General features: G+C 46.1%; 1 protein-coding gene across 7 annotated transcripts in view; it reads right to left on the reverse strand.

Moving 5' to 3' along the window:
- The window catches only part of SYTL5 (synaptotagmin like 5), a 63258-nt gene that overhangs the window by 18580 nt on the left and 31002 nt on the right, over positions 1–13676 (reverse strand). For 5 of the 7 annotated variants that reach the window (XM_039914711.1, XM_029083025.2, XM_039914710.1 and 2 more), the window contains 6 exons: positions 12365–12503; positions 9843–9972; positions 8099–8205; positions 6434–6526; positions 3003–3068; positions 1598–1776 (listed from right to left, as the gene is read on the reverse strand). In XM_039914711.1, coding sequence (XP_039770645.1) covers positions 1598–1776; positions 3003–3068; positions 6434–6526; positions 8099–8205; positions 9843–9972; positions 12365–12503 — 714 coding nt within the window. The remainder of the gene's footprint in view (positions 1–1597; positions 1777–3002; positions 3069–6433; positions 6527–8098; positions 8206–9842; positions 9973–12364; positions 12504–13676) is intronic. The other 2 variants (XM_039914712.1, XM_029083024.2) reach the window with 1 other exon arrangement.

Below are 13676 nucleotides of genomic sequence, written 5' to 3' on the forward strand. Positions count from 1 at the left end.
TCATCTATAGTGATGGGAAAGTCAAGGGGTTTGACTTAGGACAGGGTTTGGTTGGAAAGATAAGTTTTATTTTGGACAGGTTAAGTTTGAGGTGACGGGATGACATCCAAGTAGAGATGTCCTGAAGGCAGGGAGAAATGAGAGTCTGAAGAGAGGGAGAGAGATCAGGGTTAGGAGACGTAGACTCGGGAATCACCTGCCCAGAGGTGGGAGTTGCAGCCGCGGGAGCAAATCAGTTCTTCGAGGGAGCTGGTCTAGATGGAGAATAGAAGGGGACCCAGAACTGAACCTTGGGGGACTCCCAGAGTTAGGGGGTGGGAGGCAGAGCAAAGTCACTTTATCATTTTCTCAACTCCTTGGGGAACTTGAAATATCAGGCCTCAGAATGAATATTCTGCTTGGATCCTCAGACGTGGCCCTGATAGATTTCTAAGCAAGATAGGCCATTGTACACCTCAATTCTGCACATAACTCTCTCTTTCCCTCCATACCCTTTCTCCCTGCCACTGAATATACGTCCCCAGGCACATTCCCATCTTCTCTGCAGTCACCAGCGTGACTTAATAGAAAGAGCACAGGCTTGGGAGCCAGAGGTCGTGGGTTCTAATCCTGACTCCGCCACTTGTCAGCTGTGCGACTTTGGAGAAGTCACTTCACTTCCCTATTGCCTCAGTTCCCTCATCTGTAAAATGGGGATTAAGACCGTGAGCCCCCATGTGGGACAACCTGGCTACTTTGTATGTACCCCAGCGCTTAGAACTGTGCTAGGCACATAGTAAGCACTTAAATACCATCATTATCATTATTATTAGTGGAAAGAGCACAGGCTCGGGAAGTCAGAGGATGTGGGTACTAATTCCGGCTCTGCCAGTTGTCTGCTGTGTGACCTCAGAAGAGCCACTTCACTTCTCTGTGCCTCAGTTGCCTCCTCTGTAAAATGGGGATTAAGACTGTGAGCCCCACATCGGACCACCTGATTACCTTGCATCTACCCCAGTGCTTAGAACAGAGCTCGGCACACAGTAAGATCTTAAATGCCATAATTACTACCACCAACTCTTCAGGGCAATAGGGATACTGAACCCCATATCTGGGGGCTTCTGGAACCGGTCCGTTGGAACCCTCAAATCGGCCATTCATCAAGGAAGAGGGCTGAGGAGCAGAGTTTTGGGGAGCTTCTTGGGGAGCTAATTCTGTCCTCACCCCATTTGGGGGGCAGCGTCCTTGTCGCCCATAGCAACAGGTAACCTCTCCAACGTAAACTGCCTTTTACACGTCTCTCCCTCCGTCGCATCACTACATCCCCACCTTCCAAATGCACCTCTTTATTCAGAGAATGAGTTCAAAGATCGGACGCTTGAAAACACTCAGGGAAGGCTGAACATCAGGGCCTTCGGTCTCAAATCGTGCTGAGCGATGACATCAAGGTAACCACGGTAACGCCCACTCTGAAATTTAGGGGGTGTTTTCCAATGGAATCGAGGCAGACCCTAGGACGCCATTTTACAAAAACCAAGGTGGGGCACCCCGAAGAATAATAAAACCATTTCTCCCTGAGGACATTTGAGATAGTCAAAGGAACGAATGGTGTGCTTACGCATATGTCCTCTGTTTCTTTTCGTCAGCCACGGCCAGGTTTCTACAGTTCTTTACTAGGATGTAGAGCCCTCCGGTTTTGTAGCAGTAGCTGATATGGAGAAGGATCTCACCGCTGACCTTCACGTTGCCATAGTCCCCGGTTTCGCTGTAAACACTCATCGTGCTGTTAAGGCTGGTCTGGAATAAACAAGATGAGAGGAGTCCGAGCCTGCTCCAGTGACCCCATTGCAGAAACGGCTTTTTCTCTTAATTGGGGCTTTGAAAGGCCCAACTCCTTCCACATGCAACACTCGGTGGTGGGGAAGGAAGCAGTCAAGGCTTCTGCTCCTTCCCCTCCTTTAGTTTATGGTTTTTTAAGCGCTTACTATATGCCAGGCACTAAAACAAACGTTGGGATAGCAGCTTTTGGTGAACCAAAATCCTCAGGTGGGCTGGCGATCTGTGTCCTGACTTCAGGGGTGGAATTCTAATAATAATAATAGTAATAATAACAACTGTGGCATTTGTTAAGTGCTTAAAATGTACCAAGCTCTGTTCTAAACACTGGGGTAGATAACAAGCTAATCAGGTTGAGCCCCTGTCTTATTTTAGGAATGGAGAAGTGACTTGACCAAGGTCACGCAGCAGATAAGGGGCAGAGCCCACATTAGAACCCACATCCTTCTGACTCTCAGGGCCGCGATTGTCTTATTTAAAACAAAGGTTGGTGAAAAATCAAGTGAGCCTGATCTCCCCACGGAGGAGGGAGTGAACAGCTTATTTCGGAGTGGTTCATTGGCTTTCTGGAGTGTGAGGTAGCCATTACCTCCTCCCAATAATTACTCCCCGAAGTTATAAGTTTGATGGGGGGTCTAGTGGAGTCAGAGGACGCGGGTTCTAATGCCAGCTGTGCCCTATGTCTGTTGTGTGACCTTGGGCAAGTCACTTCACTTCTCTGTGCCTCAGTTCCCTCAACTGTGAAATGGGGATTAAGTCTGTGAGCTTCACGAGGGAACCGGACTGTGTCCAACCTGATTAGCTTGTATCTACCCCAGCGCTTAGTATAGTGCCTGGCACATACTAATACCATTAAAAGGACAGACAAAAAACACTGCATAGATTTCACACTGACATTTCAGCACCGATAAATCAATAAATGCAATACTCTACAATGGGCGAGCTGAGGGGGAAAATCACACACACATTCCCTCTCACAAATTAAAATAAAAGAAAGTTATTCAGGAGGAAGAGTCTTTGTTTCCTTCCCACTCCCTGCCAAAACGTCTGGCACAAGTAGGACTCCAGAGAGGGAAACAGAGTCAATCAACTGGAGGTATTTACGGAGCACCTACTGAGGTGTTAAACACTGCCTTCAGCGCTTTGGAAGAACACAGCAGAAGCAGAAGGAAAGCTAGAGGACTCACAGTGTCTGGATCCACCTCAGGCACATTTAGGCAGGTCCATTTCCTGTCAGAATCGGCAGGGGATGTCTTAAAGGAAGGAATGATAGAGGTGGAGGGAAAAGAGCATTAGAGAGGCAGCAAGAACTCAGAGGAGCGATGAAAAGGCTGGAGAGAGCTCAAGCGGGTACAAGGGTAGGTGCGTTTCACACAACGGGTTACGTATGTCCAGCTTCTCCACACGGTATACTGGCTGAATCCAGCGGGAAGATGTGGGAAGCCAAGTCATTGGTAATCTTTCGCTCATTTCTAATCAGAAACAAGGAATAGGGTCTCAAAACACATACTTACTACAGCTTTTCATCCTCAGTGGAATTGAAACATTGGTAAAAGTGGCTCAACTCTTTTTTTTCCCCCAGAATCCAAGAGGACGACTTGGTGACGCTTTTGTAGACCTTTTTTCGGCAGGTTAGGTACTACAACAGGGTTGGCTAAAAATATTACTAGTGGAACTTATGTAACCCAATAAGGGCAGGAGAGAGCTCAACCAGCTATTGTTTTGATCACTGTTATTAGAATCGACTGGGCAAAATGCAGAAGCAATGAAGTTCTATATTCCACCACCTTTTCAGGTCAGTAGGGAAGCATGAGTATTGTTATTTTTGGAACTATCCCGTAGCCTGACAAAATATTTTCATTCCCGGTAGACCAAATATAAAATGTGTACTTGGGCATTTGTTTAATTTTATTTGTCAATTCCAATCTGTGGATAGCCTAAATGACAATCGGGAAAAAAAGGCACAACTAAGTCCCTAAGCAACTTTATCGCTGCAATAAATGCTTCATTGACTGAATTAAACGATCCACTGAAAGTTCTGGTTGATTCATTTTTGTCATTTAAAAATTGTTTTACGTAGGTTTGTATATTCGTGAATTTATTCCGAAAGCCATAGCAGGTAACCCACTGTTAATACTCAAATGCTTCCCGTTGACTGAAAGCAGAAGAATGCATAAAATTTGGGTTTTTAAAACTAGTCCACGCCCTGCCTAATGGAGATAGGTAAGGATGCTATCGATGTTAGTTTTGCCAATCTTAATTCCATTTTAAACTGGCTAACTGAACCAAAAGGCACAGATATTACTTCTTGTTTCATAAGATTTCAATAATAATAATAGAGCCCAGGCCTAGGAGTCAGAAAAACCTGGGTTCTACTCCTGCTTCGGCCACTCGTCTGCTGCATGACCTTAGGCGAGTCACTTAACTTCTCTGTGCCTCAGTTACCTCATCTGTAAAATAGGGATTAGGGCTGTGAGCTCCATGTGAGCTCCAACTCAAATTGCTTGTATCCATTCCAGTGCTTAGTACAGTGCCTGGTACGCAGCAAATACCACTAATTTGCAATAATTTGAGTGTTTACTATTATTATAATTGCAATAATAATAATAATAATAATAATGACAGTTAAGTGATTACTATGTGCCAAGCACTGTCCTAAGCACTGGGGTAGATACAAGGGAAGCAGTATGGCCTAGTGAAAAGAGCAGGGGCCTGCGAGTCACAAGACCTAGATTCTAATCCCGGCTCTGCCACTTACCAGGTGAGTGACCTTGAGCAAATCACTTAATTTCTCTGTGCCTCAGTTCCCTCATTGGCAAAAATAGGGACTGAATACCTGTTCTCCATCCAACTCAGACTGTGAGCCCCTTGGGAGATCTAATTATCTTGTTCCTACCTCTGTGCTTACTACAGTGCTTGCCACAGAGAAAAGTGCTTAATAAATCCAACAATTATTATTACTACTACAAGATCATCAAGTTGGATAGAGCCCCTTGATTCATTCACTTGATTCATTGAGCGCTTACTGTGTGCAAACCATTGTACTAAGCGCTTGGGAGAGTACAATATACCAATAAACAGGCACATTCTCTGTCCCCCACCCAAACCGGACAAGCTCTTTGTGGGCAGGGATCATGTCTACCAACTCTACTGTACTGTACTTTCCCAAGTGCTCACTCCAGTGCTCAGCACGTAGGAAGCGTTCACTAAATATCACTGATGGAACGATTGATCATTCGTAGACTCAACAGATTGAGGATGGTTTCTGTGCATGCAGCTGTCTGGGGGAAGGACACTGGCCCATCGTTTCAGGAGACCACAGAGATGGGGTGACCGAAGGTTTCTCCCCTGCCACACCGAAGACTCTGAAACGCTTTACAGTGCTCTTAGAGCAGCACCAGGTAACAACTGGGTCCATAAAGGCTACCAGCCAGGAATTCGGGGAGAGCCACGCCTAGAGATGAGCAGCCGGGTTGGGGAGGGACTGGGAGTCATCTGGAAGCTGATTAACACAGAGTACCAGCCCCTGGGATCAGGCCTCTAGAATGTTTGCTTAGTACAGAGCTCTGAACGTAGTAAACACTCTATAAATATGACTGATTGATGGGCTGATCAGTAACTCTGACGTGGCATCCCCCAAAGAGGACCTGGATGTGCTGGATGGGAAGAGGGAATGCCCAGGAATCTAGAGAAATGGCACGGCCTAGTGGAAAATGCATGGGCCTCGGAGCCAGAGGACTTGGGTTCTAATCCCTTTTCTGCCATTTGCCCACTGTGTGACCTTGGGCAAGTCATTTCACTTCTCACAATGTTGAAGCCAAAATGTCTAGTGAAAGGGAAGGTTACTGAAGGCACTTCACCTCCAAGAATCCTTCCCTATGCCCTCTTCTCCCACTCCCTTCTGCATCACCCTAACTTGCTCCCTTCATCCATCCTCCCTCCCACCCCCAAAGCACATATGTATATATCTGTACTTATCTGTAATTTATTAATTCATTTATGCATATTAATGTCTGTCTCCCCTCCATCCCTCTGTCAATGTGTCTCTGTTGTTATATTATACTCTCCCAAACATTTAGTACAGTGCTTTGCACACGGTAAACATTCAATAAATACAGTTGAATGTATAAATGAAAGCTACGGCCAAACTGAACATATATTAGTTGGTGGTTTATGATCTCCCCTGGCTATACCAACCTCGGATCACAGACCAGACTCCAAATACTTTTCAGGTGAGAGTGATTTTTTGTCACCCCAGAATGAGTTCTTCAACAAGGATCGCCCATTCTCAGCTCTAAACTTTTACTTCTTCGAGCTGCTCACTGAAAAGCCAGGACCCCATCGGTTAATTCCCCTACAATGGTTGGGGGGGAGGGGGGGAATGTTCCCCCAAACCGCCAACAGATCAGTCTTCTGGACAATTTCTCAGCTCTTTACTTGACCAGGATGAAATTAGCGAGCATTTCTGAGGTTAAAGCTTCTTTGCAATTGTCCCCAGACAAAGATATGGCTGCCACACCCCTCCCTTGTTTAAATGAACCCCTGGTTAGACCAGAAGGTGAGCAGGGGGAATAAAGGTAAGTGGAGAAAATATAAACGCGTTCAAGGTGAAGCTTACAGTGGAAAAGCCGCTTGCCAAACTGCTCATTTTTCTGGAGAATTGGGCAGGCCCCAATTCCTCCACATCCTCTTCGGTCTCCTCCAAGTAGTCCTGAGAGAAGGAATGGGTGTGTTAAGTGCGTGGAAGTTTCAAATCTTCCATCAGAAGCAGTTTCCTTTTTTTTTTTTTTTCTTTAAAAGCCATTTCTTTGCCTGTACGCTTGCAGTCAGGGTTAGCAGGAATTAGGAGCCTTAGACTGCGTGGCTAGAGAAGCAGCGTGGCTCAGTGGAAAGAGCCCGGGCTTGGGAGTCGGAGGTCATGGGTTCGACTCCCGGATCTGCCACTTGTCAGCTGTGTGACTGTGGGCAAGTCACTTAACTTCTCGGTGCCTCAGTTACCTCGTCTGTAAAATGGGGATTAACTGTGAGCCTCGCGTGGGACGACCTGATTACCCTGTATCTACCCCAGCGCTTAGAACAGCGCTCTGCACATAGTAAGCACTTAACAAATACCAACATTATTATCTCTCAAGCACTTAGTACAGTGCTTGGCATTATTAATCACTTAAGCAATTTCACAATTTTTATTAACCTCCCACCTCCTCGACCTGTGTTGACGCTTCTATTCCTCACTCCTCAACCCTCAGTGGTTTCAAGTTGAACAAAGGAAAGCAAAGGGTTAGCTCGCTCTCATTTCTATTCTACTGTAATGGATCAAATCAAGTCCTCTCCTTGGAATTCCACACAGCGAGGCCTGGGTTCTAATTCCGGTACCCCCATTTTCCTACTGAGTGACCCTGGGCAGGTCACTTGATGTGTCTGGGCCTCACATTTCTCATCTGTAAAATAGGATTACAAATCCGTTCTCCTTCATCCATAGAGGGCGAGCCCCCGTGTGGAACAAAAACTCTGTCTGATACACAAGGAGCCGCGTAGCCTAGTAGATAGATCCTCGGCCTGGGAGTCAGAAGGACCTGGGTTCTAGTCCTGGCCCCGCCATATGCTTTCTATGTGACTTCGGGCAAGTCACTTCAGTTCTCCAGGCTTTAGCTACCTCATCTGTAAAATGGGGATTAAGACTCTGAGTCCCACGTGGGACATAGACCGTGTCCAGCCTGATTATCTTGTATCTACCTTAGTGTTCAGTACAGTGCCCAGCACATAGTAAGCACTCAACAAATGGAGAGTTGTTGGAGAAGCAGCGTGGCTCAGTGGAAAGAGCATGGGCTTTGGAGTCAGGGCTCATGAGTTCGAATCCCAGCTCTGCCACTTGTCAGCTGTGTGACTGTGGGCCAGTCACTTAACTTCTCTGGGCCTCAGTTCCCTCATCTGTAAAATGGGGATGAAGACTGTGAGCCCCACGTGGGACAACCTGATTCCCCTGTGTCTACCCCAGCGCTTAGAACAGTGCTCGGCACATAGTAAGCGCTTAACAAATACCAACATTATTATTATTATTATAACAAATGCCATATAAAAAAGAGCGTTATGATTGCATTAAAGCCACCTCAGCACAGTGCCTGGCAAACAGTAGGTGCTTAAACACCACAAACATTATATTGAAGATACTAATTCAGTAGTATGGTAATGGTAAAGCTGGGTAAGACGCATCCATGCCGCCTTCCCAACTAAATGGAATGGAAGAAAACCCAATACTCCAGGCTTTCCAGCTCATTTAACTTACCAGATTCTCATCTAAAGCCCCGGGTACAGATCTGCTTCGGGTACTTATGGTATCATCGATTTCTTCCGAAAAAGACCCGCTCAAATCTAACTCCGATCTACTTCGATCTGGAAAGGCAAAAGAAAATGAAGTTAATTGGCATCTTTAAATCTTCGGCGACATTTTCCAGCTTAATGATTTCATTGCAGTTCCTTTTTTTCTTCAAATGGGCGATAGAAGTCGTTGGTGTCATATTTAGTACTATTGTAGAAATTATTCAAGAAGGTTACTTTAATTGTAAAATATGAAGGCAGATTTTGCAGTCTTCAGTGGACTAATTACTCTCCATTGCAATCCCAGTTCCACCACTTATCTGCTGAATGGTCTTGGGCAAGTCACTTTACTTCTCTGTGCCCCAGTTACCTCGGCTGTAAAATGGGGGTTAAGACTGTGAGACTGTTGGACAGTGTCCAACCTGATTAGCTCATATTCATTCATTCAATCGTACTGAGCGCTCACCGTATACAGAGCACTGTACTAAGCGCTCGGGAGAGGACAATACAACAACAGACACGTTTCCTGTCCGCAATGAGCTTACATCTACCCGAGCGCTTAGTACAATGCCTGGCACATAGTGCTTAACAAATACCATAGACAAAAACAAGCTTTTAGTCTACAGGATGAGATGTTACTGAATATTACAATATTTGTAAATTGGCTGCCTTACAGTAAATTCACCACGGAGATTTTCGTGGAGGGGAGGTGGGTATTTGTCAAGCACTTGCTATGTGCCAAATACTGTACTATGTGCTGAGGTAGACACAAGATAATCAGGTTGGACACAGTCCCTGTCCCTCAAAGAGCTCATGGTCTAAGCAGGAGGAAGAAGGAGCTTGGACTAGAAGAATACAGGTCTGGGAGTCAGGAGACTTGAATTCTGACACCGGTTCCACCACCGTTTTTTTTAATGGTATTTGTTAAGCACTGACTATATGCCAGGCACTGTTCTAAGTGCTGCGGTAGATACAAAATCATCAGGTTAGACACAGTCCCTGTCCCACAGAATAAGGCTCACAGCCTTATTCCCCATTTTACAGACGAGGTAACTACGGCACGGAGAAGTGAAGTCATTTTTTTTAAATGGCATTTGTTAAGTGCTTTCTATGTGCCAGGCACTGTTCTGAGCACTGGGGTAGATACGCGATAATCAGGACGGACGCAGTCCTGTGACTTGACCAAGATCACACAGCAGACAACTAGCAGAACTGGGATTAGAATCCAGGACCTTCTTACTGGCGGGTCTGTGGTGCATGCCCAGGACCAACCTGCTTCTCTGTGAACTTGGGCAAGTTGCTTCACTTCTCTCTGCCTCACATTCCTCATCTGTAAAAACAAGGAGTAAGTACTTTTTCTCCCTCCTGCTTAGACTCTGAACCCATTATGGGACAGGGAACTGGGTCTGATCTGCCCCTACTGTTCCTGGCCTAGTTTTTTTGTTGGTTTTTTGTGGTATTTGTTAAGCACTTACTAGGTGCCAGACACTCTACTAAGTGGTGGGGTAGTTACAAGATAATCAAATCACAGTCCATGCTCTACAAGGGGTTCGCAGTCTAGAACCCACGATCTTCTGACTCCCAGACCCCGTGGTCTGTCCACTAAGTCATGCTGCTTCTGAGGCCAGTGCTTTACCAGAACCACCTCGGAACAAAAACCACGATTACTCTCAGTTCCTTATTTTCGTGGAAAACCTTCCGTGCGTACGCACCTGACGAGAGAGAGGCTCCAGAGACGGCTATCGAAGGGGTGCCTGAAGTATTTCTCCGGTGTCTGGGGGTGAAATCTCCGGGGATGCTTTCACTGGAAGGAATACCTGCGAAATTTTCTAAACCGAGGTCCTGTTCATGAAGAAGCAGAGGAAAGAAAAATCTCAGACATGGGCAAATTTCTGACAGTCTTTCACTAAAGCATTTACAGGCGCCTTCAGGTTCAATCTAGATCACTGCATGTCGAGGAAGTGGCATCGTGGCGTTCTCTCCGACTTTTAGCACTATTAGACCAACTGGAGTTTAAAAATCATTCACCCTCAGTATCACCATTTTTTGTGGTATTTCTTAAGACACTATACTAAGCACTGGGAGAGATGCAAGCTGATCGGGTTGTATACAGACTATGTCCCACATAATAATTACGGTACTTAAGTGCTTACTGTGTGCAAAGCACTTCTCTAAGCACTGGGTAGATATAAGTTAATCAGGTTGGACACGATCCCTGTCCCACCTAAGGCTCTCAGTCTTAATCCCCATTTTACAGATGAGCTGAATGAGATCCAGAGAAGTTAAATGACTTGCCCAATGTCACATAGCAGACACGCGGCAGAGCTGGGATTAGAACCCATGACCTTCTGACTTCCAGACCTGGGCTCTGTCTGCTAGACCATGCTACTTCTCTAGCTTCTTTAGTTAGGGCACAGTTCTTTTATTTTTACCAAAGCACTTTCACACCAGTTATTTTATCCTCACAACATCTCTGTGAGGAAGATACTAATCCCGGCTCCACCACTTGTCCGCAGTGTGACCTTGGGCATGTCAGTTCACTTTTCCGTGCCTCAGTTTCCTCATCTTTAAGTCGGGATTTAAATCCTCCCTCTGTCAGGCCGCAAGTCTCATGCGGGACAGGGACCGTGTCCAACCTGATGATCTTGTATCTACTCCAGCACTTAGTACAATGCCTGGTACGTAGTAAGCACTTTACAAGCCCCATTAAAAGACTGTTGTCTTTTTAACCCAAAAATCCCAACTAATTTTTCTGTCTCCCCTTCAAAATTTTAAGTATATTTCACACACTGCATATGTCGATCACAGAGAAAAAGACAATTAAGAAGAGTTTTTTTAATGACAAAAAAGCCCAATTATTCACTCTTCTAATCTGACAGTATTGTGACTATCCCAGGATGTAGCACATAGAACGTGCTTAACAAACACCACAGTTATTATAATTACTTCAAACCCCCCCCCCCCCCGCCACCTAAGAAAAAAAGGCATTAGCAGAGATGACTGTGGTATCTGTAAAGTGCTTACCAGCACGGGGGTAGAAATAAATCTATCAGTGGTATTTATTGAGAGAAATAAAATCTTGAGATCAGATTTAGTCCCTGTCCCACGTGGGGCTCAGAGTCTAAGGGGAAGGAATAGGTTCTTAATCCTCCTGCTTACAGATGGGAGAATCGAGGCATGGAGCAGTTAGGTGACTTACCCCAGGTCACACAAGAGGCAAGTGGCAGAGCCGGAATTAGAGCCCGGATCCTCAGACTCCCAGGCCTCTGCTCTTTCCATTTTGCCATGTTGATTCTCTGAAAATGAGGTTTGGCTTTTTTTTTTTTAGTACAGTGCTCTGCTCACAATAAGCCCTCACTAAATACCACCGATCGATTATAGAGTGACACCTTTTAGTATTCATCGACGCTCTCGTTTTTTCCGTTCTTAATGATTCACCTCTCCTTACGCGTATGTCCCAAACCCTCCTCCGCCTCCCTTTATTCTTGGCCTGTGAATCCCTTGGGGTCCAGGGCTGTGCTTAATTTTGATCTGTGTATTCTTCCCCCCAGGGGTGAGTAGAGTGCTCTAACCACAGTAGGAGCCGCGCAATAAATACCACTGAACGAATGAATAAACCAGGTGGGAGAATTAAGACAGCCTATAATAATCATGTAAGCTCACTGTGGGAGGGGAATACGTTTGCTTATTGATATATTGAACTCTCCCAAGTTCTTAGTACAGTGCTCTGCACACAGTAAGCGCTCAATAAATACGATGGAATGAATAACTCTTGTATTTATTAAGTGCTTAACTAAGGGCCAGACACTGTATTAAGTCCTGGGGTGGATACGAGTAAATCGGGTTGGGCACAGTCCCTGTCCCTTACGGGACTCACAGACTCAGTCCCCGTTTGACAGACGAGGTAAGAGGCCCAGAGAGGTGAAATGACTTGCTCAAGGGTCACCCGCCGGACAAGCGGTGGAGGCGGCATTAGAACCCATAGCCTTCAGGCTCTCCGGCCCGTGCTCTCTCCACCACACCACGCTGCTTGCCTATGTTAACGTGACTGGACTCCCCCTTGCCCAGGCTGGTGTGGAAGGCCAGAGTTTAACCCCAGGGTCCAGGATGGTCATTCATTCATTCAAAGGTATTTACTGTGCGTCAACTGTGTGCAGAGCACTGTGCTAAGAGCTTAAGTCCCGGTCCTAGTGGTCCAGGGGGTTTGCAAGTTTGGGGAAGAGGGGTCACTCACTCTGCTGCTGGTGGACTTTCCGCTGAGGGCACTGGGAGCTGGAGACCTCTGAACTGGCGGCGTGTCGTTGTTTCGGCTGCCTCTCAGGTGAGAGGGTCCTGCCTCCTGGTCGCTGGCATCCAGTGAGAGAAAACTCCCCCTGGGTAAGAAATGCAAATAATAACAACACTTTGGTAATAAGTACAATTCATAAAGGTTAGGGTGCTTATCCAGTGCTTACTAGGTGCCAAGCATTGTTTTAAGCACTGGGGTAAGTACAAGGTTATCAGGTTGGACACAGTCCCTATCCCATTCCAGAGAAGTTTAGGGACAGTGTGGCCTAGTGGAAAGAGCACGGGCCTGGGAGTCGGAGGATGTGGGTTCTAATCCCAGCTCTGATACCTATCCGCTGGGGGACCTTGGGCAAGTCACTTCTCTGGGCCTCAGTGACCACATCTGGAAAATGGGGATCGAGACTGTGAGCCCCGTGTGGGACAGGGACACTGTGTCCAACCTGATTACCTTGCCCGGAACCCAGAGCTTAGAACAGTTCTTGGCACAGAGTAAGTGCTTAACAAATACCACAGTTAAGTGATTCGCCCAAGGTCACACAGTAGAATAGTGGCAGAGCCAGGATTAGAACCCAGGTTCTCTGACTCCCAGGACTGTGCTCTTTCCATTAGACCATGCTGCTTCTCACTTGCAGTGTTTGTTAAGCACTAACTATAATAATAATAATAATAATAACTATACATATTAATCATTTATGTACCACACACACTGCTAAGCACTGGGCGAGCTACAGTGCAATCAGATCACAAACAATCCCTTTCCTATAAGGGGCTCATAGTCTAAGTAGAAGAGAGAAAAGATACTGAATCCCCATTTTACAGATGAGGCAACTGAGTCCCAAAGAAGATAAGTGACTTGCCCCAAGTCATACAGCAGGCAAGCGGCTGAGCTGGAATTAGAACTCGGGTCCTCTGACTCCCAGGCCTAAGCTCTTTTTGTCAGAAGACCACACCGTTTCCTTCACTGTCACTTTTAATTACAGTTAAAATTGCGAGAAAATCTAGAATGAGCGGAGGACACCTTCTCACCTACCTGGAAACTCTCAGCTAAAGCTACTTCCATTGGAATTTCCATCTATCATTCAGTGGTGTTTTTTGGCTGCTTACAGTGTGCAGAGTACTGTACTAAGCGCCATTTAGTAGAGTACAATCCAACAGAGTGGTTAGGCACTTTCCCTGCCCACAACAACCTTACAGACTCTCTGACGCCAAACGTGCCACTACGCTAATAGTCCAATGAACTTGGGATGGACTCCTGCTTT

This window comes from Ornithorhynchus anatinus, chromosome 18, assembly GCF_004115215.2.
Source record: "Ornithorhynchus anatinus isolate Pmale09 chromosome 18, mOrnAna1.pri.v4, whole genome shotgun sequence".
Lineage (NCBI taxonomy): Eukaryota > Metazoa > Chordata > Mammalia > Monotremata > Ornithorhynchidae > Ornithorhynchus > Ornithorhynchus anatinus.